Here is a 24,733-nt window from a genome sequence, read left to right as displayed (position 1 = left end):
CCGAGCTCCCCGAGCTCCCGCGCCCCGGCCGGTGGCGCGCGGCCCCAGAGCCCCTCCCGCCGCGCGCGGCCGCTCACCTGGGACATCTGCGGCCGGAAGTTGATGTCCCTGAGGTCGATGGAGCCGGGGGAGAGGTTGTGCAGCAGCTGGCACAGGAGGACGCCGTCGCGCAGCGCCTGCGCCAGGTCGAAGGCCACGGCCGAGGGCCACACGACGCGGTGGTTGGCCGGCAGGACCTTGCAGTCGATGAGCCAGCGGCCGCACTGCCGCCACTGCTCCATGGCGCGCCGCCGCCCGCTCCGGCCCGCGCTGGGCTAGCGCGCCGCGGCCCCGGGCATCCCGCCCGCCCGCGCGGGGCTCGGCCGCCGGGGCGGGGCTTCGGGGCGCAGCGGGGTCCGGCGGCGCCGCCGCCGCGCTCGCCCTGCGCTGCCTCCTCCTCGTCGTCGCCGCCTCCTCGGGCCGCGCCGCGGGCTCGCCGGCCGCCGCTCCCGCCCACGTGCGGGTGCCGGGTCCCCCCTTCACACACACAAGTCCCCCCGGGCTCCGGGCCGGGCTCCACGCCGCCCGCCGCCGCCGCCGCCGCGCTCTCCGGCCCGCCCCGCCGGGCGCCGCATTCTGCGCTCGGGGCGCCCCGCGGCCGCCGCCGCTGCCGCCCCGCCCGGAGACAAAGGCCCGGCGGGTCGCCCGCCCCGCGCCGCCCCGGCCTGGGCTCGCCGCGCCGCCGCCGCCGCCGCCGCGCTTTGTTCGCCGCGCCCGCGGGCTCCGCGCTCCGCGCCCGGCGCTCCGACTCGGCGGCTCCGGGGCGCGGGGGGCGCGGGGGGCGCGGCCACGGCGGGGGCGGGGCCCGGGGCGGGGCCGACCCGCGCCGCCCCCCCACTTCCTGCCCTCCGCGGGCGCCCGCGAAAGTTGCGGAGGGCGGGGGCGGCGCGGGGCGCGGACTTGCTCCCCCGGCGGGCGCGCGGGCTCCGCGGGGTTTCGGCGCGGGGGGCGCCCGCGCGCGAGGACCGGGTCGCTCTCTGCGGGCTCCCCGGCCGCGTGCCGGGCCCCCGTGGCGGTGGCCCCTGTCGCGCTGGGCAGCCCCGCGGGGTCCTTCGGGAAGGGGCGCGGGGCTGGGCCGAGGCCTCGAGCGGCCCCGGCGGGATAATCGGGGTCCCCCGCCGGCCCCGGGCCCGCGGGGACACCCCACCCCACCCTGCGCCGAGGCCGGTCGCAGGCACCGGACGCTCGATTAGGTGACAGGAGGAAGGGGGCCGGGGTCCCCGTGCGCCCCCGCCGGCTGCGGGGTCCGCGGGCGCTGCGCCCGCTCCCCCCGGGCCACGCCTCCCGCCGGCTGGGGTGGGGCGGGGGCGGGCCGGCGTTCCGTCCAGCTGGCCTCGAGGGGCTGGGCGGGGCTTCGAGGACAGAAAGAGCGGTTCTGGGAATGACCCGACATGGCGACCTGGCGCGGCTGCCTGGAAGTCGGGGTTCTCCCGCCGACGGCCCGTCCACCCCCGCCTCGGTGGTGGCGGCCAGTGTCTGCGGGACCTCCCACCGTGGGGGGGGGGGGGTCCTGGAGGAACCGGCGCACCCACTCCCACTCCGGGGCCCAGGGCCGGCTCCGGGGGTCCCAGGAGTAGCCCCTGCGGGGATTCAGGCGTGGCCGGCCCAGGCGGAGGGGCCGGAGCCTGGCTCGGGGCCCCCGGAGGGAAGCGGGAAGGGGCTGGCCCCCCAGGGAACACCCGCACCCCGCCACTAGTGGGGGCAGGCCGGGCGGCGGGCACGCGCAGCTCCCGCCTGGGCCCCTTCCACGGGTGCTCGTGCGGGGAGAAAGGCTGTGCGGGGTGGGAGCTTGGGCCTTCCTTGCCTGCGGCGAGCTGACCCAGCGCAGCGGGGGGTGGGAGCCGCCCGGGTCCCTCTTGAACAGGAACCTCCCCTCCTGTGTGGACTCGGGGAACCCCACGCACCCACAGACTCTAGGTCTCTAGAGGATAAATTACCCAGAGGCTGGCCAGGGTGAGGGCTGGAAAGGGGTCGGCGTGGAAGAGCTGCTCTCTCTCCCACGGCCTCCCACGCCGGTGGCTCCCTCCAGAGGAGGCCCCCTCACCGCGGAAGGGATGCTCTTGACCTCCTGCCTGGACAGGGAACTGACCAAGATGGCCTGGGACACAGGCGGCTGCGCCAGGAGCACAGGTGGTCCTCTGCTGCCCTCTGGTGGGGGCCGCGGGCAGAGCCGCCACCTGGCCGGCCTGGGGAGCCAGCAGGCAGGGGGGCTCTACCCGGGCAGGAGCTGCCCTGGGAATCTGGGGTTCAGTCTTGACCACAGCCAGGTCGGGAGACGGGGGCCGGCCAACCCCAGCACCTCCCTGAGTCTCAGCTCCTAATCCGGGGAGGCCGGGCAGGCAGGAGGGAGTGGGTGTCTGACCACAGAACACTCGGGTGTGGGTGTGAGCAGGTCCTGTGCAAAAGCCCAGAGCCTGCGTCAGGGTAACTCCTAGAGTGGACGTGGGTCCGGAAGCTCCAAAGCCACCCGCGTCGCCTGGGATGTGAACGGCCTGCTGGACGACGGAGCGGCGCCCCCCAGGTGTGCCAGGCAGGAAAGGGTGCTGTCCTCAGTGGGGACCCAGCACCAAACGTACCGCAGCAGATGCGCAGCGGTCACAGGGTGGTGGTGGCGGGCGAGAGGGGAACTCCAGTGAAGTGGTGGAAGGGTTCCGAAAGGCGCTGGGCCTTGGGTTGGCATCCAGAGATGGCGAGTGTTTCAGGTGGAAGAGAAGTGGGGCGAGGAGGGACGGGTCCAGGATGAAGACGTTAAGGCACAAAGTAGCTAAAGTCCGCCACTTCCGATAAACCCTCCGGTCAACCCTGCTTGCTCTCACGCCACGTCCAGTCTGCCGGCAGGGCTGAGCAGCCGCCTCCACGGGCAATCGGCTTTCCCTCCTCCACGCGCCCCTCCACCGCCGCGGTCCAGCCACCCTCCCCGGGCCCTCCCGCAGCCTCGCCGGGGTCTGCCTGCTCCTCCCCTGCCGCCTCCCGTCAGTCCGCAGCAGCCAGCGAGGACGCAGGCGGGCCCAGGTGTCACCAGGCGCCTGCTCACTGGAGGTAACATCTGCCCCTGCAGGTGGGCCCGGGGGCGCGGGGCCTTTGCACGGCTGTGTCGGCCGAGCCCACGCTCCATCGCAGAGGTCCCGCCTGGCCCTCTCCCACTCACCTGCGCTAGGTTTCTTCTCCGCATTTCCCACCACCTCGTGTATTTGCTCACAGCCCGTCTTATCCTCTGAACTGTCCCTGTGTCTACTTTGTCCCGCTTTACTGCCAGCACCGCAAAGGATTCAGCACGTAGCAGGTGCTCAAGAAGTAGTCGGCAAACCCAAGACCCAATGAGAAAACTGACAGCGTGGCCAAGCCTTACCACTACGGTTTCAAAAACCCAGTATGTTCTTTTGTAAAGCCACGGACACGTGTTAAAGTGATGCAAAGGTGAGAACAAAACTGACTGTAATGCCTAGTTATAGCATTAGTCGAACAGTATTTTAACGTGTCAGAAGTATTTGCTGCACGTTTAACGTTGTCCCGCTTCTTAACTACTTAAGGTTTGTTCTTATAAAGCATCGTCCTTTGAGCCCTTTCCCTCTCACAGTGTGCGCGTCCGTGGCACCACGCCGTGCCTGGAGCAGCGGTTGGCCCGAGCACTTTCGCCTCCCAGGTGCTCCATTAATCACAGTAGCTTTGTCCTGCAGCACCAACACAGGACATGCTGTCGCGTGTTACCCGTCCGTGTACGAAGCGGCTGGGCCCAAATGCCAGGCTCCGTTGGCACCGAGGGTGGCTGCTGAATGGGGCTTCTGTGCCTGGAACTTTCTGCTCTCCCTTGACACCCCGAGATGCGTGGGTGGGTGACCAGGGAGGCAGGGGGTGTCTGAGCCCTGGGCTGTGGTGTCTAAAGCCCGTGGAGGCAGAGCGAGGGCCATAAAACACATGCCAGCACACACGCACATGCCCGAGAGTCCTGAAGCAGGCATTGGCGTCTCCGGGGGCTGTGGGGACAGAAGCAGCAGAGCCTGTGCCAGGGGGGCAGAGAGACGGGGCACTGCCAACGCTGCCACTTGCCCAGGAAGCTGTGGGGTGGGGGTCCAGAGAGGAGGCCCCTGGGCGGCGCTGGGCGGCAGGCGGCCCTGGCTTCCCCGCGTTTCTCTGGCTGGATGGTGACAGCTGCCCCCCACGCACCCTTACTACACCTGCGTCCCGCGTGCTCCCCCAGTGTCAGCACCTTGCCCAAACGGCGTGATGGGCAGAGCGCAGGCAAGCTGGGCCAGGCTCCGGGGTGCCTTCAGCAAAACATCTCCAGGGCCCGGGGCCTGGACAGCTCGGGGCTGCTGCCGGCCACCAGCCCCTCCCTTGTCGCTGCGCGGCGCCCGGGGCCGGGCCCGTGGCCTCGCCAGTGGCGAGCGCGGCGGGGAGAGCTGCGCCTCCCCCACGGGCCTTGGCGACAAGCGGGGGGCGGACAGCCACACACAGTCGCGCCTGAGGACCCCAGGCCAGGTCTCCCCACCACAGCCAAGACCTGCGGCAGGAGGCAGGGGGGCCCCCGCTCCAGCTAGGGGCACAGGGACCTCCTGAAAGCTGCTCCTCCAGAGACGCACATCTGTCCCTCTGCCTCTGCCGGTCCCTCCACCCATCCCTCCCTGCAGTCCACCCATCACCCCACTCCTCCGTGCACCCGTCTCTCCATCCCTTCTCCCCTTCTCCATCCTGCACTGGCTCTGCCCCTGGGGAGGAGGGCTCTTGACTCGTCCCAACACGACAGGGCAGAGGACTAGTGCCGAGCCCCCATGGACACATACGTTGACAATTCCCTTTGTAGCCGCATCACGCAGTCCGCTGCCGGCCTTTCCCGGGAGGCTGGCGGTGCAGAGGGGCGCCATCTGCCCCGGCGGAGCCACAGCGGAACCCGGGCTGTGGGCTTCCTGCGCTTGCAGGGACTCCCAGCGCCCTTCGCTGTGGCTGCTGCCTTCACACCCAGCCCAGGGCCCAAGCCACGGGCGGTGCGCAAACTGTGCTCTCGGCTCTACCGTCAAATCCCGTTTCGGCTGAATGACACTTTAAGAGGTGTGTGGCAGTTTTCTCTCGAGTTCTACCTGAGGCTTCAAGCTTTCCTGAGAGCTGCGAGTTCAAGACTTCGGAGGGGAGTGGATGTAGCTCAAGCGGCTGAGCGCTCGCCTCCCACATGGGAGATCCCGGGTTCAGTTCCCGGTGCCTCCTGAATAAACAAAAACAACAAGCAAAACCAACAAAGGGGCCCACCCAGGGGAGCCAAGCGCCGGCTTCCCACACACGAGGTCCTGGGTTCAATCCCCAACCCTGGTACCTCAAAAAAAAAAAAAAAAGGTCCTGAAGGAGAAAAGTTTCTCCGGGACTTACTTTCTTTGCCAGTAGGAGTCTGAGCTGAGAAATCGAGATTCAGGGCGGATTCCAGGTTTCTGTGGGACCCGCCCACCCTGGCCACCCTCCACCCAGGCGGGCAAAGGGAGACCCCAGCATCCCGGGCTCGTGCCAAGCCGTGGGCACCCCCGGGCATGCCAGGTCCCGGCTCCTGCTGCCCCGGCCGCCCGTCTGCCTCCCGGGAGCTGGGGCCCAGAGCAAGAGGGCGCAGTGTGTTAAGCCAGCTTCAAAGCGTGCCCTGCTGTTCCTGGGACCATCACGGCCCTTCGCCCCGGACAAGAAGGCCACTGCCCCGGCCCTGGCCTCTGGCCCTCCGCTAAGGCACCCTCGTGGGGCAGTAAGCTGGTCTCTGCAGGGCCTGACACGGGCGCTCCCTGGGCACCCATTTTATTCTTTCTAGGCGCCTACAGCCGCTCCTCACCCCTCCCCCAGCGTAGAAGCAGGTCCGGGGGTCTCGGTCCCTCCTGCCCGGGCTTTTCCAGGGTTTAGGTGCTTGTTGTCCCTGCCATCGTGACCCAGCTTTGCGGTAGCCGCCGGCCCCAGGCCCACCCCATCCAGCGTGTCCTGCTCCGCCTGCAGCGTGGCCAGCGGGCGGCCCAGGGGCTTCCTGCACCCACTTTTCCTTTCAGGCCAAGCAGATCCTGCCGTGTCCCCATGCCTGGTGCCTCCCTGCACCCCACCCCTCCCCAGCCCTGAGCCATCCCTTCCCCAGGCCACCCGCTGCCATCGGCGCTCCCTGCGAGGCAGGTCCTGTCCCCCTCCCCAAGGAGCTGCCCCGACCCCACCAAAGGACACCCCACCCCCCCGGACACCTTCTCAGTGCTCCTGCAGGACGTGTGTCCCGAGAGAAGCCACCTCCTCGGGTTCCCCCTTGCAGGCCCCCAGCGCCTGGCCGCCAGCCCGCCCCGGGCGCGTGCCCTGTGCAAGGAGAGCAGCCTGCGCTCTGTGCGTTCAGCCGACCGGCCTTGGGTGGGACCAGGCCCTACAGCTTACGGGCAAGTGATTTAACCTCTCTGTGCCTCAGTTTCCTCAACTGCAAAAGGAGGCTCACGGTGAGCGTGCATGGGGTGGCACTAAGAAGTGCTTTCTGCAAAGTCCAACACAGATGAGCACGTGGCGGGGGGAACTTCGCGGATGTCATTGAAAATACAAACGCATCCACCGCAGGGAAGTGCCGTGAAGGACAGTGGCCGGGCCCCCCTGGGGCAGTGTACCCCAGGACCCCGCCTGGTCAGCGCTACGTCGACAGCCTTGGAAGATGGGGCTCCCACCCTCTCAGCGAACTTTGTAAAGTCGTAAGGTACCACGTGCTGGTGTGGGTGCCACGTCACACTTCCCAGCCGCCCCTCAGGAGGAGACTCACGGGGGCTTGCTCCCAGGAATTGCCTCCCACGCAAGGAAGCCCCCCACCCGAGGAAGCCCCCCGCCCAAGGAAGCCCCCCGCCCGAGGAAGCCCCTGCCCGAGGAAGCCCCTCACTCGAGGAAGCCCCCCACTAGAGGAAGCCCCCCGCCCGAGGAAGCCCCCGCCTGAGGAAGCCCCCGCCCGAGGAAGCCCCCCGCCTGAGGAAGCCCCCCAGTAGAGGAAGCCCCCCGCCCGAGGAAGCCCCCCGCCCGAGGAAGCCCCCCGCCCGAGGAAGCCCTCCACTAGAGGAAGCCCCTGCCTGAGGAAGCCCCCCGCCCGAGGAAGCCCCCACCCAAGGAAGCCCCCCGCCCGAGGAAGCCCCCGCCCGAGGAAGCCCCCTGCCTGAGGAAGCCCCCTGCCCGAGGAAGCCCTCCACTAGAGGAAGCCCCTGCCCGAGGAAGCCCCCCGCCCGAGGAAGCCCCTCTCTCGAGGAAGCCCCTCACTCAAGGAAGCCCCCCACTAGAAGAAGCCCCCCACCCAAGGAAGCCCCCACCCGAGGAAGCCGCCCACTAGAGGAAGCCCCCGCCTGAGGAAGCCCCCCACCTGAGGAAGCCCCTCGCCCAAGGAAGCCCCCCACCCGAGGAAGCCCCCCATTCAAGGCTGCAGCCCCCTCCAGGGCAGCCCACATCCAGGAACTATCAAAGCAGGGGTGCGAAGGGCCAGCCCCCTTGTCCCAATTTGGGACAACCCTGACGGCTGTCCCAGCTTCTGAGCGCCCCATGGGATCGGCCGAGGCCTTTGTTGCGACTTCATCTCGGCTCAGCCTCTCCCTCTGCCCTTTTTTTTTTTAAAGATTTATTTTTTATTTTTTTCTCTCCCCCCTCGCCCCCCATTGTCTGCTCTCTGTGTCCATTCACCGTGTATTCTTCTGTGTCCACTTGCATTCTTGTCAGTGGCACTGGGAATCTGTCTCTTTTTGTTGCATCATCTTGCTGCGTCAGCTCTCCGCGTGTGCAGCGCCGCTCCTGGGCAGGCTGCACTTTTTTTGCAGGGGGCAGCTCTCCTTACGGGGCGCACTCCTTGTGCGTGGGGCTCCCCTATGTGGGGGACACCCCTGTGTGGCACGGTACTCCTTGAGCACATCAGCACTGCGCATGGGCCAGCTCACCCCATGGGTCACGAGGCCCGGGGTTTGAACCCTGGACCTCCCACGTGGTAGGTGGACGCTCTATCAGTTGAGCCACATCTGCTCCCCTGCCCTCTGCCCTTGACAGGTGGTGTTCCAGGCGCTCTCCCCAGGAAGCCGCCTGCACTCCCATCTCTGGGTCCCAGGGACCCCGACCTCCAGCAGTTGGTGCCTGCAGTGGTCCACGGAAGCAGACGCCAACGCTGGCCTGCTGGCAACAAGAACCCACCCCCCCCCCCCCGACGGCAGGTGGGGCCTGAGAGTCCCGGCAGGAGGTAGCAGTGTTGATTGTCCAGACTTTCCCCGGGGGGGGGGGGGACGGGGATGGGGCTCCCCTGGGAGGGAACACTCGGGGAGTGCAATGTCGCCGCCCTGCACACGGCTCGAGGGAAGTAGCCGTTAGGGCGTGGAAACGATGGCCGATGGCCGTTGCAGGGAGCTGTGACTGCACTGGGAAAGCCAACAGAAGGTCGAGAATGGGTAATCACAAGATAAGGGATGAAAGCCAGGGGACCTCTGTGGAAGTGTTTAAAGAGACTGTCCTCTCCTGGAGCCGCAAGGCAGAAAAAAACGAGGATCAGGTCCAGCCCACGCTGCAGGGAAGGCTGGATTCTCACCCTCAGCAGGTCTTCTCGGTCAAGATCAGGGCAGATGGGGAGGGACTGGTGCATGATGGGGTGGTGTAGCAGTTTGATATTATTTACTGATGAATTCCAAAAAGAAATACTGGATTATGTTTGTGAACTGGTCTTTTCCTCTGGGCATATTAGATTATATTGGATTCAGAGGTTTACCTGAAGGGCGTTGAGTCCCCACCCCTTGGTCACAGATAAAAGGCAAAGGACAGAGTTGGAGGTTTTTGATGTTGGAGTTTTGATGTTAGAGCTTGATGCTGAAGACTTAAGATGGAGCCCTGGGAAGTAAGCACACAGGGGAAAGAGAAGCCAGCCCCAGAAAGAGAAGAACCCTGGGCCCGGAAAGAAGCAAGACCCTAGAAGGGGGGAACCCTGAACCCAGGAAGAAGCAAGCCCTGGGAAGAGAGGAACCCTGAACCCAAAGAGAAGCAAGATCCTGGAAGGGAGGAACCCAGGAAGCCTGAACCCTCGCAGACGTCGGCAGCCATCTTGCTTCAACATGTGGAAATAGACTTTGGGGAGGGAAGTAACTTATGCTCTATGGCCTGGTACCTGTAAGCACCTACCCCAAATAAATACCCTTTATAAAAACCAACCAATTTCTGGTTTGCATAAACACCCCTCTGGCTGACTAATACAGTTGGGGACATCCAGGTCAACACACTTAGAAACCCTAAACCCCAAGATCCCTCTGCAACCCCTAAGCTAGCAGAAGTGGCCTGCTCCTCAGTAAAGGCTGGCCTGCAGGGGCCAGAGTCCTCTGCCTAACAAGACACCGCACCTCTGCTTCAGGCGGACAACATCTGTAGGGATCTTGGGTGTCTTGAAATTCAGGAATTTTAGCTTTGTATTCTCTTCCTTGAAAAGCCACTAAAAACATCTCCCACACCATAGCCATGGACTTGCACTTGGAACACCACTCTTGGACACGTTCCCTCTCCTCCAGAGACATGCAGTGGGTCATCATTCAAGGTGACCATGGGAGATCATTGAATTCTTTTGCTACTTCGACCCATTCCCTTAGACAAGCTGCATTTTCATTGCTTTCAGCCAAAACAAGGCCAATTGATCAATCCCAGATTCCTTCCATTTTGCCTGCATCCTGAAGGGTTTGTAGTGGCTTTGGATGGTGGCCCCCAAAAGATATGTCCACATCAAATCCCTGACAGCTGTGGAGGCGATCTCATTTGGGGAAAGGCTCTTTTAGATTGGGATTATGTTAAAGACCATGAGATGAGATTCTCCTGGATCACCAGGCGGGTTCGGAGTCTAATGACAAGTGCCCTTTAGAAGGGAACTCAGAGAAGATGAGAAGGACAAGCAAAACGGAGGCAGGTGTTGGAGGGATGCGTCCGCTAGCCAAGGAGCACCAAGGGCTGCCAACAGCCACAAAAGAGGCAGGCAAGGGTCTCTCCTAGAACCTCTGGACAGCGTGGCCCTGCTGACGCCTTGGCTTTGTTCCTCTGGCCTCCCAGCACTGTGCAGGAGTACATTTTTGTTTTAAGCCACCCAGTTTGTATAATTTGCAACTGCAGCTTCGGGAAACAAATACAGGATTCTTCTCTAAAAGAATCCAATCTTGCAGGAATCAAGCAGGAAAGAACATTGACAGCTCACAGGATTCCAAGGAAGCTCCAAGCCCAGCCTTGAGAAATGAAAAGGTGCTATGGAGGGTGGGCAGCAGCAAGGGCCATGGCTGAGCACAATGAGAAGCCCCCTGTGGCCACGCAGTACCAGACATGGTGATTTTCACAGCCCATTGAAAGGATTATACAGCACAGCCATGTGGGATTTATTCCAAGAATGCAAGGAAGGTTCAACATCATAAAATCAATGTAATTCATCACATCAGTAGAATGAAGGGGGGGGGGCACATTATCTCAGTTGACACAGAAAAGGCATTTAATAAAATCCAGCATCCTTTCTTCAAACACTGAGTAAACTAGAATAAAGAGGAATTTCCTCAGCATGATAAACAGCAGGTATGAAAAATCCACAACTTAAATCCTACTCAAAGTTTTTTCCCTAAGGTCAGGAACACAACACTTTAAAAATAGATGCCCACTTGAAAAAAGAAGAGGTGTACATTAAAAAAAGAAAAATCATAAACCAATAACCTAACATCACATAAAGAAACTAGAACAAAAAGGACAAACTAAACCCGAAGTTAGTAGAAGGAAAGAAATAGTAAAGATTACAGCAGAGATAAATGACATAGAGAATAGAAAAGCAATAGAGAGAATCAACAAAACCAAAAGTTATGTTTTTGAGAGGGTCAATAATATTGATAAAACTTAAACCAGACTGACAAAGAAAAAGAGGGAAGAACACAAATAACCAGTCACATTTGAAAGTGGGGACATTATGGCTGATCTTACAGAAATAAAAAGGATTTTAAGAGGGTCCTATGAGCAATTATATACCGACAAATTAGAAAACATAAATGAAATGGGCAAATTCTTAGAAACACGCAAATTGCCAATCTGACCACAAGAAGAAATGGAAATCTCAACAAACCTATAACAAAAAAGAGACTGACTCAGTAATCAAAACCTCCCAAAAAAGAAAATTCCAGGACCCGATGGTTTCACTGCTGATTTCTACCAAACATTTAAAGATTTAACACCATCCTTTTCAAACTCTTCCAAAAAATAGAAGAGGGGTTACTTCCTAAGCCATTCTATGGGGCCTGCTTTACCCTTATACCAAAGTCAGACAAAGAAAGCAAAGAAAGAACAGAAAATTACACACCAATATCCTTTAGGAATTGTATTAGTCAGCCAAAGGGGTGCTGATACAAAATATCAGAAGCCTGTTTGATTTTATAAAGCGTATTTATTTGGGGTAGGAGCTTACAGTTACCAGGCCATAAAGCATAAGTTACTTCCCTCACCAAAGTCTATTTTTAGTGGAGCAAGATGGCTGCTGACCTTTGCCAGGGCTCCTCTCTTCCCAGGCTTGCTTCTTTCAGGGCTCAGGGTTCCTCTCTTCCTGGGGCTGGCTTCTCTTTCCTCTGTGAGCTGACTTCCCAGGACTCCAGCTTAAGATTTCAGCATCAAACTCCAACATCAAAACTCCAACATTAAAAACCTCCACCTCTGTCCTTGTTGGGTGGGGACTCAACACCCTACTGACGTGGCCCAATAAAAGCCCTAATCGTAATTTAATCATGCCCAGGTACAGACCAGTTTAAGATGCTTGGGGGGGGGGCAGCTGGCACAGGGGCAGGCTTCTAGGGAGTGTGTGGGGGCTCATCTTGTCATAGTGTGTTATATCATCAGGTGGAGACCCATGCAGTGAGTGTGAAGGTGTGCCCACATCCCGGGGAGACCTGATCTCAAACAGAGGGAATTGTGTCTCTCAGGAGAACTGGTGGCTCCCAATGGGTTAGGGCAGTCTAGTATGTCAAGCCCTCAGCATTGTTGCAAGTATCTGTGAATCTGGTCCTTCAAGTAATGAAGATTGATTGTCACTGGGGATCCTGAGGGGAGGGGGAGAGAGGTATAGAATAGATGGAAGCAGGGTAACTGGGGGGCAGTGGAAGTGTTCCACAGGATCGTGCAGTGATGGATATAGAACATGTTAAATTACATAAAAAAATGTATAAAAGTCTATAGGCTAAAATGCAAACCATAATGTAAAATTTAAGGTAACTAAAACTTTAGAAAATATAAACCATAATGTAAACCCAAATGGAATAATGTTTGAAAACTTATTTCAATACCTATACAACAGCTATAGCAAATATAACATGAGTATGTAAAAAGATCACTTCTGGGGAAGGGGAAAAGGTTTGATGCTGGATATATGGGAGTCCCCTATATTGTACATGTGAATTACTGTGATCTAAAGCTTTTGTAAAGACGAAATAAAAAATTAGAAAAAAAGAAAGAAAGAAAGGATGTACACACCGAGGAAGAAATGAAAGAAATGGCCTTGCCACTGTACATACAAGGCAACACCTACTGCAGTGATGAAATACAAAATGTCTAAAACAAATCTTTATAATATTTTTCATTTTTTAATATCCCTATTTATTTTTACTTTATTTTAGTTTTTCTCAATTAGTATGTATTCTATTTCTTGTATTTAAACGTATCATTATATTTCATTTTCCTATTAATTGAATTTGGCAATATATTAGGCTTCATTTTTGAAGAAGTTTTGGACCACAGACAGGTTCAGCTATGGCAGCGGAGGAACACTGGTGTAGGATGTTATTGATGGGGGGCACATGGTTGGGAGGGAGTTCTCCAGGGCATGTATATAGGATACTTAAAAATGTTTGGATATATGTAGGGTATTTTCATAGTAGTTACAGTTATAAGTGACAACTTAGGGATTGCTGAGTTCCTAGCCAGGGGAGCTCTATCACATTCCCCAATGGAACAGCAACAATCCTCCGAGTGCAATAGCAAAGACCAACAAAGAAGGATGGTCCAACAATGAGCCCTTGATCCTGATGACTATGCTTATGAGCCTGTGTGCCTGAAATATGAACTAGGCCTAGAGCTGCAGGGTGCCTAAGAGTTACCTCCTGAGAGCCTCCATGTTGCTCAAATGTGGCCACTCTCTAAGTCAAACTCAGCATGTAAATGCATTCCCTTCCCCCCAACATGGGACATGACTCCCAGGGATGAGCCTCCCTGGCACCGAGGGATTACTACCAAGCACCAGCTGGTAATGTAACTAGAAAAAGACCTTGAATAAAAGGGCCAACTCAGACCAGCAGACTATCTCAGCCTACATGTAGGATCATGTGTTAAAAACTGCTTTTTCTTGTTGAATAAAAGGGGGAAATGGCAAAGACAAATGAGTTTGTATGGCTAAGAGTCTTCGAAAGAGAGTCAGGAGGTCATCAGAGGGGTCACACTTGCACATGCCTCAGCAGGACTCCTGAGACAGCCAAAGTAGATACAACCCCAGGTACTGGTTCTCCTGAGGGCTACGGAGACCCACAGGTTATATGGCCATGGCAAATGGCTCTGGAATTCAGTGCCATGTCAGTTGGCCCTACTTTGGAATTGGTGTTCCTGAGTGTGATGGAGTTGGACTCAGATGTGACCTTTCTACACATGCCTCTTCTGTTGCTTTTACTGAAACTGTGGTTGGCCCTAGGGTTGGTGAATATTCAGGAGACTTGAATCTATGGACTGTCTATGTGCCAGCTGGGCCCTGAGCCTCAGCAGACTTGTAACTCCTACCCTCTGGTTCATTGGACTTACCCAGGCCTGCTAAGAGAGAGATGAAGATGATCAACCACCACACCAGGGAACCAAGAGTGCCTACAACTCCAAGCAGGAGAATTGCATCCATCATCCATGTGGAATATAAGCTTTCTCTAGATATAGAGCTGGAGTGGACATCACCATCCCAGGGTCCACAGGATGGAGAAATAAAATATGGATTAGAGTGGACTTAACTGATATCCTACTATTGAACTATTGTGACTAGTAATGGAAGAAATTGTAGCATTGATGTGGAGAAAGTGGCCATGGTAGTTTCTGGGGGCAGGGAGAGGGAAGAAGAGATGTGATGTGGGGGCATTTTTGGGACTTGGAGTTGTCCTAAATGATGTTGCAGGGACAGATGCTGGAGATTATATATCCTGCCATAACTCACTGGGTGGACTGGGGGGGGAGTGCAAACAACAATGTGGACTGTTATCCATGTGGTGCGGCAGTGCTCCAGGGTGTGTTCACCAAGAGCAATGAGTGTGCCGCAGTGGTGGTGGGGGTTGTTGGTGTGGGAGGAGTGGGGTGGGGTGGGATGTGGGGTATATGGGAACCTCTTATATTTTTTTAATATAACATTTTAAAAAATAAAATAAATAGATCATAGGGAAAAAATGTATAGATGACTAGGTGGAAATTTGCTTTTGAAGGTTAAAAAAAGTGTTTTGACATATACACAATAAACATTTAAACATACACACACAAAAAAACAAAACCCCAACTCTGTTGTTGTTAGGTGGGAACTCAACATCCAACTGACATGGCCCAATCAAAGCCCTAATCATAATTTAATCATGCCCAGGTATAGATCAGTTTACAAACATAATCCAGTATCTATTTCTGGAATTTATAACTATATCAAACTGCTACATGAATATAGATGCAAAAAATCCTCAGCAAAATACTGGCACACTGAATCCAATAGTATATTAAAAGGATTAAACACAGGATCAAGTGGGATTTATTCCAGGAATATAAACATGATTCACTATCATAAAATCAATCAATGTAATACATTCACATTAATAGAATGAAGGGGGAAACTACATAATCATCTCAATTGGTGCAAAAAAGGCATTTGACAAATCCAACATCCTTTCATGATTTAAAAAAAATCAGAAAACTAGGAATAGAAGGGAACTTCCTCAATAATGCCCAATATAAAGGGCATTTATGAAAACTCACAATAAATGTAATACTCAATGGTGAAAGACTGGAAGCATTTCTCGAAAATTGGGAATAAGACAAGGGTGCCTGCTATCACCACTGTTATTCAGCATTGTACTAGAAGTTCTAGCCAAAGCAATCAGGCAAGAGAAAGAAGTAAAAGTCATCCAAATCGGAAAGGAAAAAGTTTAATTATTCCTATTTGCAAGTGACATGATCCTATATAGAGAAAATCCTAAAGAATCCATAAGATAAAATTAATGAACCAATACTGATACATTGTTATTAATTAAAGTCCATACTTTATTCAAACCTCTAATTGTTTACCTAATGTAAACGTTCTAGTCTCAGGATCCCATCCAAGATACTACATTACATTTAGTTGCCATGTCTCCTTTGGTTTGTGTCTGATGACCTTGACAGCTTTGAGGAGTATTGGTCAGGGATTTTTGTAGAATGCCCTTAATTGGAATTTGCCTAGTGTTTTTTCATGATTAGACTGGGGTGGTGTGTTTTGGGGAGGAAGACCCCAGAGACAAAATGCCAATCTCATCACATCATGTCAAAGGTCCATGCTATTAATATGACCTCTCTCTGCTAATGTTGACCTTGATCACCTGGCTGAGGTAGTGCATGTCAGGTTTCCCCATTATTAAGCTAACTCCTCCCCCTTTTTTCATGCTGTACTTTTTGGAAGGAAGTTCTGCACAGCCCACACTTAAAGAGTGGGGAGTTACACTCTACCTCTTTGAGGGTAGAATACCTATATAAATTATTTGATATTCTTCTGCATGGGAGATTTGTTTCATCTATCCTATTTATTTATTGAATCATTTATTTTTATCAATATGAACTCATGGATATTTATTTTTACTCTTTTGGTTTATAGCCAACAAATCACTTTATTTATTTATGTTGCTCATATTGTTCTAGCTTTGGCACTGGAGCGCTTTCAGTTGCCTCCTGTATCCCTTTGACATACCCCCGTCACTGTGGGTTGTTTCTTTCTTTTTTTTTTCAATTTTTTAAATTCATTTTAAAAAAATATTACATTAAAAAAATATGAGGTCCCATTCAACCCCACCTCCCCCCCCCCACCCCACCACTCCCCCCACAGCAACACTCTCTTCCATCATCATAACACATCCATTGCATTTGGTAAGTATATCTCTGGGCATCGCTGTACCTCATGGTCAATGGTCCACATCATAGCCCATACTCTCCCACATTCCATCCAGTGGGCCCTGGGAGGATCTACAATGTCCGGTAATTGTCCCTGGAGCACCACCCAGGACAACTGCAAGTCCCAAAAATGCCTCCACATCTCATCTCTTCCTCCCATTCCCTGCACCCAGCAGCCACCATGGCCACTTTTCCCACACCAATGCCACATTTTCTCTGTGGACCTTGGATTGGTTGTGTCCATTGCACATCTATGTCAAGAGGAGGCTTAGATTCCACATGGATACTGGATGCAATCCTCCTGCTTTCAGTTGTAGGCACTCTAGGCTCCATGGTGTGGTGGTTGACCTTCTTCAATTCCATGTTGGTTGAGTGGAGTAAGTCCAATAAATCAGAGTGTAGGAGTTGAACTCTGTTGAGGCTTAGGGCCTGGTTATCATATTGTCAGTCCAGAGATTCAAATCCCCTAGATATATCTTAAACCCCACCACCAACTACAATTCCAGTAAAGTAGCATGAAAGTCTTGTGAAAAGAGATCCCATCTGTATCCAGCTCCATCACGCAGAAACACCAGCTCCAAAGAACGGCCAACTGACATGGCAGTGAACCCCATCTGCCATGACCATAGAGCCTGTGGGTCTCTTTAGCCCTCAAAAGAACCAATACTTGGGGTTGTATCTACTTTATCTGTCTCTGAGACTCTGCTCAGGTGTGCATAAGGGCAATCCTTCTGACAACCTCCAGACTCTTTTTTTAGAGACTCATAGCCATGTAAACTCATTTCTCCTTTCCATTTCCCCCTTACATTAGGTCAAACAGCATTTTAAACTCCTGTTATTGTATGTAGACAGGGATATTCTGCTGGTCCACGTTGAACATTTAATTCAAGGTCATTTTCTAGTTGCATCATCAGCTGGTACTTGGTAGTGATCCCTTGGTGCCAGGGAGGCTCATCCCTGGGTGTCATGTCCCACGCTGGGGAGAATGCATTGCATTTACATGCTGAGTTTGGCTTCGAGACTGGCCACATTTGAGTAACATGAAGGCTGTCAGGAGGAAACTCCTAGGCACAGTGCTGCTCTAGGCCTTGTTCTTATTTCAGGCGTATAGGCTCACAAGCATAGTCATTAGTATCAGGGCTTACTGTTGGACCCTCATTCCTTCCTGGTCCTTACCGTTGCATCTGGGGGACTGCCGCTGCTCCCCTAGGGACCACAACCGAGCACCCCGGGCCAGGAACCCTGTACCCCCCCAGCTGTTGTTTTTAATTGTTGCCACTATAAGTATATCCAAACATTACCATGCACCCTGGACATATGCCCTGTATAACTGCCTGTCAACCATATATCACCTGTCAATAACATCCTATACCAGTATTCCTCCACTGCCATTGTTGAACCACTCTGTGATCCAAAACTTCCTGAAAAGTGAAGCTCAAAATAATGTCAGGATCCCTTACTAGTAAAATGGAATATAGCGATGGGTTTAAAGGTTAGATATAGAATACGTATTGATTTGGAAAAATTCTACATCCTATCTTTTTCTTTTCTTTTTTCCTAATTATTGAGCTCTTCACAAGAGCCTTAGATCACAGTAATTCATATATACAATATACAGTACTCCCACACATCCACCATAAAACCTTTTCCCTTCCACAGCGATATTCTTATAACTTATTCATATCATATTTACTTAAACTGATGTGCAGACTCTGAGACAATAGCTTTCAAACAAGATGACATCTGTGCTTACATTGTGGTCTATACTTTAGGATATAGGTTGTTTCTTTTTAACACTTCCTTACTTTCTGGCACTATAAGATGCTCCCGGCTTGTCTTGTATATTTCAAGCCCAACCTTGAATCAGTCCTTTCTCCAAGGAGCCTAGTTCTCTTTGTCGGAGAATAGGCAGTAGGTGTGTCCATTGCTATTGGGGTGTCTTTCCTTCTAGCCCCCTCCGTTGACAGAGCCAGGAGATGTATGTGTGTTCATGATCATACCTGTGAATATTTCTACATGTCATCATTTGTATCTATATTAAGCTAAACATGAGTTCATGCTGATGTCTTCAACTCTAATCCATCACCACTGGCTGATTCTGGTCTCCTCCCTTTGCTTATCTGAAACCTTCCACCCTAACAGTGAGAAATCAGCTGCCATCCATTCACTCAACTGTCATTTCCACTATATGTGTATAATGGTATGAGAATTGTTAACTCGACCTCCTGTGGGAATTAATGGGGTATTTTGATAAACATGTCCTGGATTTAATGTAGACAATGGTGTTATTAATCTTTTCCTTGTTGGACTGTTCGTGACCTATTTAAGAAATCATTTCCCATTGCAAAGTCATGAAGATATTGTTTTCTATTATCTTGTAAAATATCTATAGTTTTTCTATTTACATTTAAATCTACAATCCACCTGCAGTTTATTCTTGTGTTGAATGTGAGACAGGGATCTAGTTTATTAATTTTTTCCTATATAGGTATCCAATCGCCCCAGGAAAGTCCATCCTCTTCCCCACTGCTTTTATTTTTTTTAAACCTGCAGCACCTGGTACTCCCAGATGGTCTCCCATCAAGTACAGCTTAGCTTCTGAGATCAGATGAGATTGGGCGCGCTCAGGGTGGTGACGCTGTGGACTCCCCTCTGCTTTGCAATGTCAGCTTTGCAATCAGGATAGTCCTACCTTGTACATACAACCAAATAAAGGGGGCGGGGAGAGCAAAACATTTTTTGTTTGTTTCAAAGACAAGAAATGGAAGGCTGAAGAAACAAAGCTTTGATAAGCTCAAATAAAACATTTGATGTCTGATTGCTGGTTTGTATGTACTACAAAATAATTCTATAAATTAAGCCGATATATCATTTCTTAATCATGACTCCACCAAAACCAATTTCCTAATTATTCTTTCAATGTCAAATATATACCTCAGAGCTGACATGTCCTTTTTAAGGGTTATGGCTACTTCCCAGGGATTGAACTAGGTGTCCTCGTGCCTTCTCTGAAGTCTAGCAGCACATGCCTGCACGGCGGTGTCCAATCTGAAGACCAACGGTAAAGAAAAAATGCTCAGAAAAAAAAAGAAAATCCATCAAACTGAAAATCTGAAATTAGTTCTACTTTCTAACAAAAAATACATCAAAGTGCATCATCGGAATAAGGAACTATTATGCCAGTTTGTTTTACAAATTTTTCAAGCAATGCATCAAATATAAACCCAATCCAGATGTCAATTATGGATACAAATTTAGCTTGAGGGTTTTTTTTTAAAGGCGATAATCTTTTGAAATAGTTAATGCAAATGTTGCTGATCCATTAATAACAGGACTCCGGACTTCGGGTCAAGTGTTGATCAGCCCAAAAAGGGAGGTCCCCAAAAACCCTAAATCCATTTTCCATCAGGTCTAGCCTTGTACCCTCCAGTCTCCTTTTTAAAAATCATACAATAGGTATACACAATATATTTGGTTCATAGTCATGCAATCTTACAGTATTTGTCCTTTTTTTTTCAAAGATTTACTTTTTATTTATTTCTCTCCCCTTCCCCCCCCCCCCCCCCCCGTTGTCTGCTCTCTGTGTCCATTCACTGTGTGTTCTTCTATGTCCGCTTGCATTCTCGTAAGTGGCACGGGAATCTGTGTTTCTTTTTGTTGAGTCACCTTGCTGTGTCAGCTCTCCATGTGTGCAGCACCATTCCTGGGCAGGCTGCACCTTCTTTCACGCTGGGCGGCTCTCCTTACAGGGTGCACTCCTTGCGTGTGGGGCTCCCCTACGCGGGGACACCCCTGCGTGGCAGGGCACTCCTTGTGCACACCAGCACCTCGCATAGCCCAGCTCCACACGGGTCAGGGAGGCCCGGGGTTTGAACCCTCAACTTCCTTCATGGTAGGCGGACGCCCTATCCATTGAGCCAAGTCTGCTTCCCCAGTATCTGTCCTTTCGTGTCTGCCTTGCTCCTTACTGAAGTCCTGATGACAGGAGTGGGATCTGCAGGGAGAGCAGGGGTCCCAGAAGCACCTGTGCTGGGCTCCCCGGGAGGCGGGCGGAGGCGGCGTTGTCTGAGCAGGCTCCCACCGAGCTGTACTTGTCTCTGCGCCGAGTTGTTCCTCCACGTCCGCTCAGAGCAAGGCAGCGTCTCCCCTTGGTTCCTCCTCTCCCACTGTGGTTTTCTTGGGACGCTCTGCTTTAGGAAGTGAGGCTGTCCTCTCGCCGCCGCCGGCTGGGTGAGGCGTTCTGGCCGCTGCTTTTCCTGAAGGCCTGGGCGCTTGGTTTCCGAGGCCTGTCGAGGCACCACCTCTGCAGAACGCACGCTCCGGTGGTGGGGAAAGGGCTGGCCGTGGGCAGTTCAAGGGCAGCTTTCGCTCCACGTACCCCCGGGCTCTCACTGGACTTTACCTGTGGCCCAGCAACATCAGGCGCTTCTGTGTTGGTCACAGAAGCTGCTGGGACAGCTGGAGCAGGACGGCGTCTGCCCTGAGAGCTGCCGGAACCATTCAGCAGGCTGGTCGTCAGGCCCCCGGGAGGTGGAGGCGCCGCCGTGCGGGGTGCTGTCCCTGTCTGGAGGCAAGGCGGGGCGGCTGTGGGTCTGACGCCTCTGCTGAACGCGCTGTCCTTTTCGGAAGCTCACGATTAGGTAGTGGCTGATGGAGAGGCTCCTTTTTTTTTTTCGCCATGCATTGCAGCAACTTTCTTATCCACCTCAAACATCTTGCTTTTATTGTAAATGTGGAAGACAGAATATCATAGGTGAGATCGACACCGAGATGTTCTGCTTTTTAAAATACTAACGCAATCACCCACATTGTACAAAATTCTTCCTTGTTAGGGTTTTCTTTGGATGCTGGAAATGCCTGGGGAGTCATGTGAGCAGGCGTAATATATTCATTCTTCTCCAAGCTTCCAACCAGGATTCCGAATTTTTATTCCACCAAGGCTGCCCATTCTAGATACTTTTCTGTTGGTGTGGTTGTTAGAAGTACAATATAATGCTTGTGCTTTTAAAAAATTTATTTCTTCCTCCCTCATTTTGTGGTTGCTGTCTGCTCTCTGTGTCTGTTTGTTGTGTGTTCTCTGTGCCTCCTCGTCTTTTCTTAGGAGGCACTGGGAACCTAACTCAGGACCTCCCATGTGGGAGGGAGGCTCCCAATGGCTTGAGCCACCTCCACGCTTGCTTGTTGTGTCTCTCATTGTGTTTCCTTGTTGTGTCTCTTCATTCATTATCTTGTTGCATCAGCTCTCTGCGCCAGCCCATAGTATCAGCTTGCTGTCTTGCTCGTCTTTCCCAGGAGGCACCAGGAACCAAATCTGGGACCTCCCATGTGGTAGACAGGTGCCCAGGTGCTTGAGCCACAACCGTTTCTCTAATGCTTGTACTCTTTAAAGAAGTTGGGAGTTTCCAAAAGTCCAGACCTCTCTGCCTTACTCAGCAAAATTTCACCTGTGATCTCACGAGCCTATGTAAACTCAGCCATGACCATCCGTGTTGAAATGGGCGCGTAGTACGCGGGGCTCTGCCGTGGGCTTGCTGGTGTAATTAGCGGCCTAAGATGGCACCTGCCACTGGGGTGTACCCTCAGGTCCCATAAGGAAAATTAAGATGGCATGCTTCAGGCTGGTTCAAAAGCACTGGATTTGCCCGTTCCCATTTAGAAAATACCAAGAAAAGTTCATGCACAAGAGTGGATACTATTTCATTTGAACAAAGCTGGCAAGTTCTTCGCTACCAGCATAGCCCAGGAAACACCACCCAGAAAACCTAATATATTGAAATAGATGTTGGGCATTTGGCCCACGGTTTGATAGCTCTCAGGGTTAACCTGAAGTTGTCAATGTTTAGTACTAGATGTAAAATTTTATCAGTTACCCCGCAACCGTTAAGACGTCTTATGCATCTACTATCTACATTTTTAAGCAGACTGTCACCTCGTACATCCAAATCTTCTGGAATCATCTGCAGTGCTAATCTTACAAACAAAATTTCAATCTCTATCCCATCAGAACTCAGTTTGATAACTGGTACAAATGATTCTTAAATCTTTTACCTCTTACTGTAATTTCTATTTATCATAGAATGAGGTGAAAAAGTCACTTTGCTCAATGTGTCTTGGTGCAACACACAACATATCAGTACCAGCACCTTCAGTATGCACTCCTACCCTGTAAGATCCAAATGTAAAGTTTTCCTCCAACATTTTCAACTACAGATTATGGGAGATCTTGCTTTCACTCCCATGAGTGATTGCTCCTATCCACTCTTGCTATACTATAAGAAAATTATTAGTAAGAATTATGACTTCATAATCTTTCTAATCGATAGTGTCTGCTGTTTTAGCCTAGAATTGTGAATGATTAACTTGTCCTTTGCCCTTTGGAATGTTGTAATGCTGCTATGTAGGTAACCCCCTCACCTAGTAACCAAAAAAACAAATGCCTAAAAGGAACAAGTTTCCAGATGTGGCATTTGCTCATCCTGTTTGTAGCCCTGTAAAACTAAAAGCTGAAAACATTTCTGTTCCTGTTCAGTGTACCATGAATAGAATAGAGTAGAACAAAGACACCGCATCCCTCCTGTGGAAGACTGACCAGCCGCGACCCCCCCTCCCCGCCCCCGGATGGGTTTGGTTACTTTTTTTTTTTTAAGATTTACTTTATTTATTGCCCGCCCCCCACCGCCCGCCGCCATTGTCTGCTCTCTTGTGTCCATTTGCTGTGTGTTCTTCTGTGCCTGCTTGCATCCTTGGTGGCACCGGGAATCTGTGTCCCTTTTTGTTATGTCATCTTGCTGTGTCAGCTCTCTGTGTGTGCAGCGCCACTCCTGGGCGGGCTGCACATTTTTTTCTTGTGGGGTGGCTCTCCTTGCAGGGCACACTCCTTGTACGTGGGGCTCCCCTATGCGGGGACACCCCTGCGTGGCACGGCACTCCTTGCGCGCATCAGCACTGCGCATGGGCCAGCGCCACACAGGTCAAGGAGGCCCGGGGTTTGAACCGCCGACCTCCCATGTGGTAGACGGACGCCCTATCAGTTGAGCCACATCCGCTTCCCTCGGTTACTTTTGATGAGGTCATGCCTCACCAATTGCAAGACTCATTGGAGTTCTGAGGTTCGGGACCCCTTAAAAGGGATGGTCCCCAAGCTGCCAGTTGGAGCCTCACCCAGGAGGGGACGCTCTGCCTGGGACCGTTTTTCCAATCGGGACTCTGATCGTCCACAAAGGACTTCCTGGCCTCGTGAGAGATCAGATGTTGTGTTTCCCCCCAAATTGGTGAGTGGTTGTATCTGCTTTCATTCTTTCCTATGTGTTCAGTTACTCTTCTTTTCTGTGATTGCTCAATTGTTGTAATCGTTTGATAGAACCTGAAACTCTTCTGATTGAATAAAACTGCCTTTGCATTGTTTAGAGTTTCTGCCTCTTCCGTAGCAGAACATTTGGGCGTAGTCGGCAGGATTCATTAGATAGTAAGCTTCCGCTGGCGTTAACCTTTATTTAGCAGAACAACTCTTTAACCAGGTTATTTAATTTTCCCCAAATTAAAATCCTGTGCTGCAATTCCTCCTCCTCCTCAAAAACCCCAAAAGGTTTCTGAGTCTCAAATTTCTGTGCTAAGTGTGCAGGCCGCCTCCTTCAGGGCTGCTGAGCTGGTAGGAGAGGTGATGCTGTAGTGCTTCTGTGCAGCTGAGTTGGCTGTGATCCCCGCGATGTACAGTCTCCAGTGTTGGCACCGCCCAGTCACACACACACACACACACACACGCCCCAAAAAATGCTGCTGCTGCCCTAGGCATAACCCTGTGAGGTGGGAGGGGGCTGCCTCAGCCCTGGGCCCACCTTCTCTATTCTTTCTTTCATTGCTCGTGCTTTGGGTGTAAGGTCCAAAAAGTCACCACAAGCCACAAGATCTTTTTTTTTTTTTTTAAAGATTTATTTTATTTATTTCTCTCCCCTTCCCCCCCCCCACTTGTCTGTTCTCGGTGTCCATTTCTGCGTGTTCTTCTTTGTCTGCTTTTGTTGTTGTCAGCTGCATGGGAATCTGTGTTTCTTTTTCTAGCGTCATCTTGTGTCAGCTCTCCATGTGTGCGGTGCCATTCCTGGGCAGGCTGCACTTTCTTTCGCGCTGGGCGGCTTTCCCCACGGGGCGCACTCCTTGCTCGTGGGGCTCCCCTACGCGGGGGACACCCCTGCATGGCACAGCACTCTTTGCGCACATCAGCACTGCGTGTGGGCCAGCTACACACGGGTCAAGGAGGCCTGGGGTTTGAACCGCGGACCTCCCATGTGTTACACAGACACCCTAACCACTGGGCCAAGTCTGCTTTCCAAGGCACAAGTTCTTGAAGTTGTTTTCCTACTCTTAATTCTAGGGGCTCTGTGGTTCTAGATTTTATATTTAGGACCTTGACGCATTTTGAAATAATTTTTGTATAAAATGTGAGGAAAGGGTCCTCTTTCTTTCTTTTTGATATGGATATCCAGTTTTCACAGCACGATTTGTTGAATAGGCTGTTCTGACCTAGCTGAGTAGGTCTGATAGCCTTGTCAATCAGGCTATCTTTGTGACCCAT

At 52.6% G+C, this 24,733-nt stretch overlaps 1 protein-coding gene and 1 pseudogene across 4 annotated transcripts in view; both read right to left on the bottom strand.

Moving 5' to 3' along the window:
- VAV2 (vav guanine nucleotide exchange factor 2) overlaps window positions 1-537 on the bottom strand; it is a 180,508-nt gene extending 179,971 nt beyond the window's left edge. The window contains exon 1 of one of the 4 annotated variants that reach the window (XM_058302647.2): window positions 78-537. In XM_058302647.2, coding sequence (XP_058158630.1) covers window positions 78-281 — 204 coding nt within the window. In that variant the 5' untranslated portion in view covers window positions 282-537. The remainder of the gene's footprint in view (window positions 1-77) is intronic. The other 3 variants (XM_058302648.2, XM_058302649.2, XM_058302650.2) reach the window with 3 other exon arrangements.
- Window positions 519-24,733, bottom strand: LOC101445162 (poly(A) polymerase beta-like; annotated as a pseudogene).

Source organism: Dasypus novemcinctus, chromosome 8 (assembly GCF_030445035.2).
Source record: "Dasypus novemcinctus isolate mDasNov1 chromosome 8, mDasNov1.1.hap2, whole genome shotgun sequence".
In the NCBI taxonomy this organism is placed as follows: Eukaryota; Metazoa; Chordata; class Mammalia; order Cingulata; family Dasypodidae; genus Dasypus; species Dasypus novemcinctus.
Note: the sequence above shows the minus strand (reverse complement) of the source record. Positions and strands in the feature narration are given on the sequence as shown.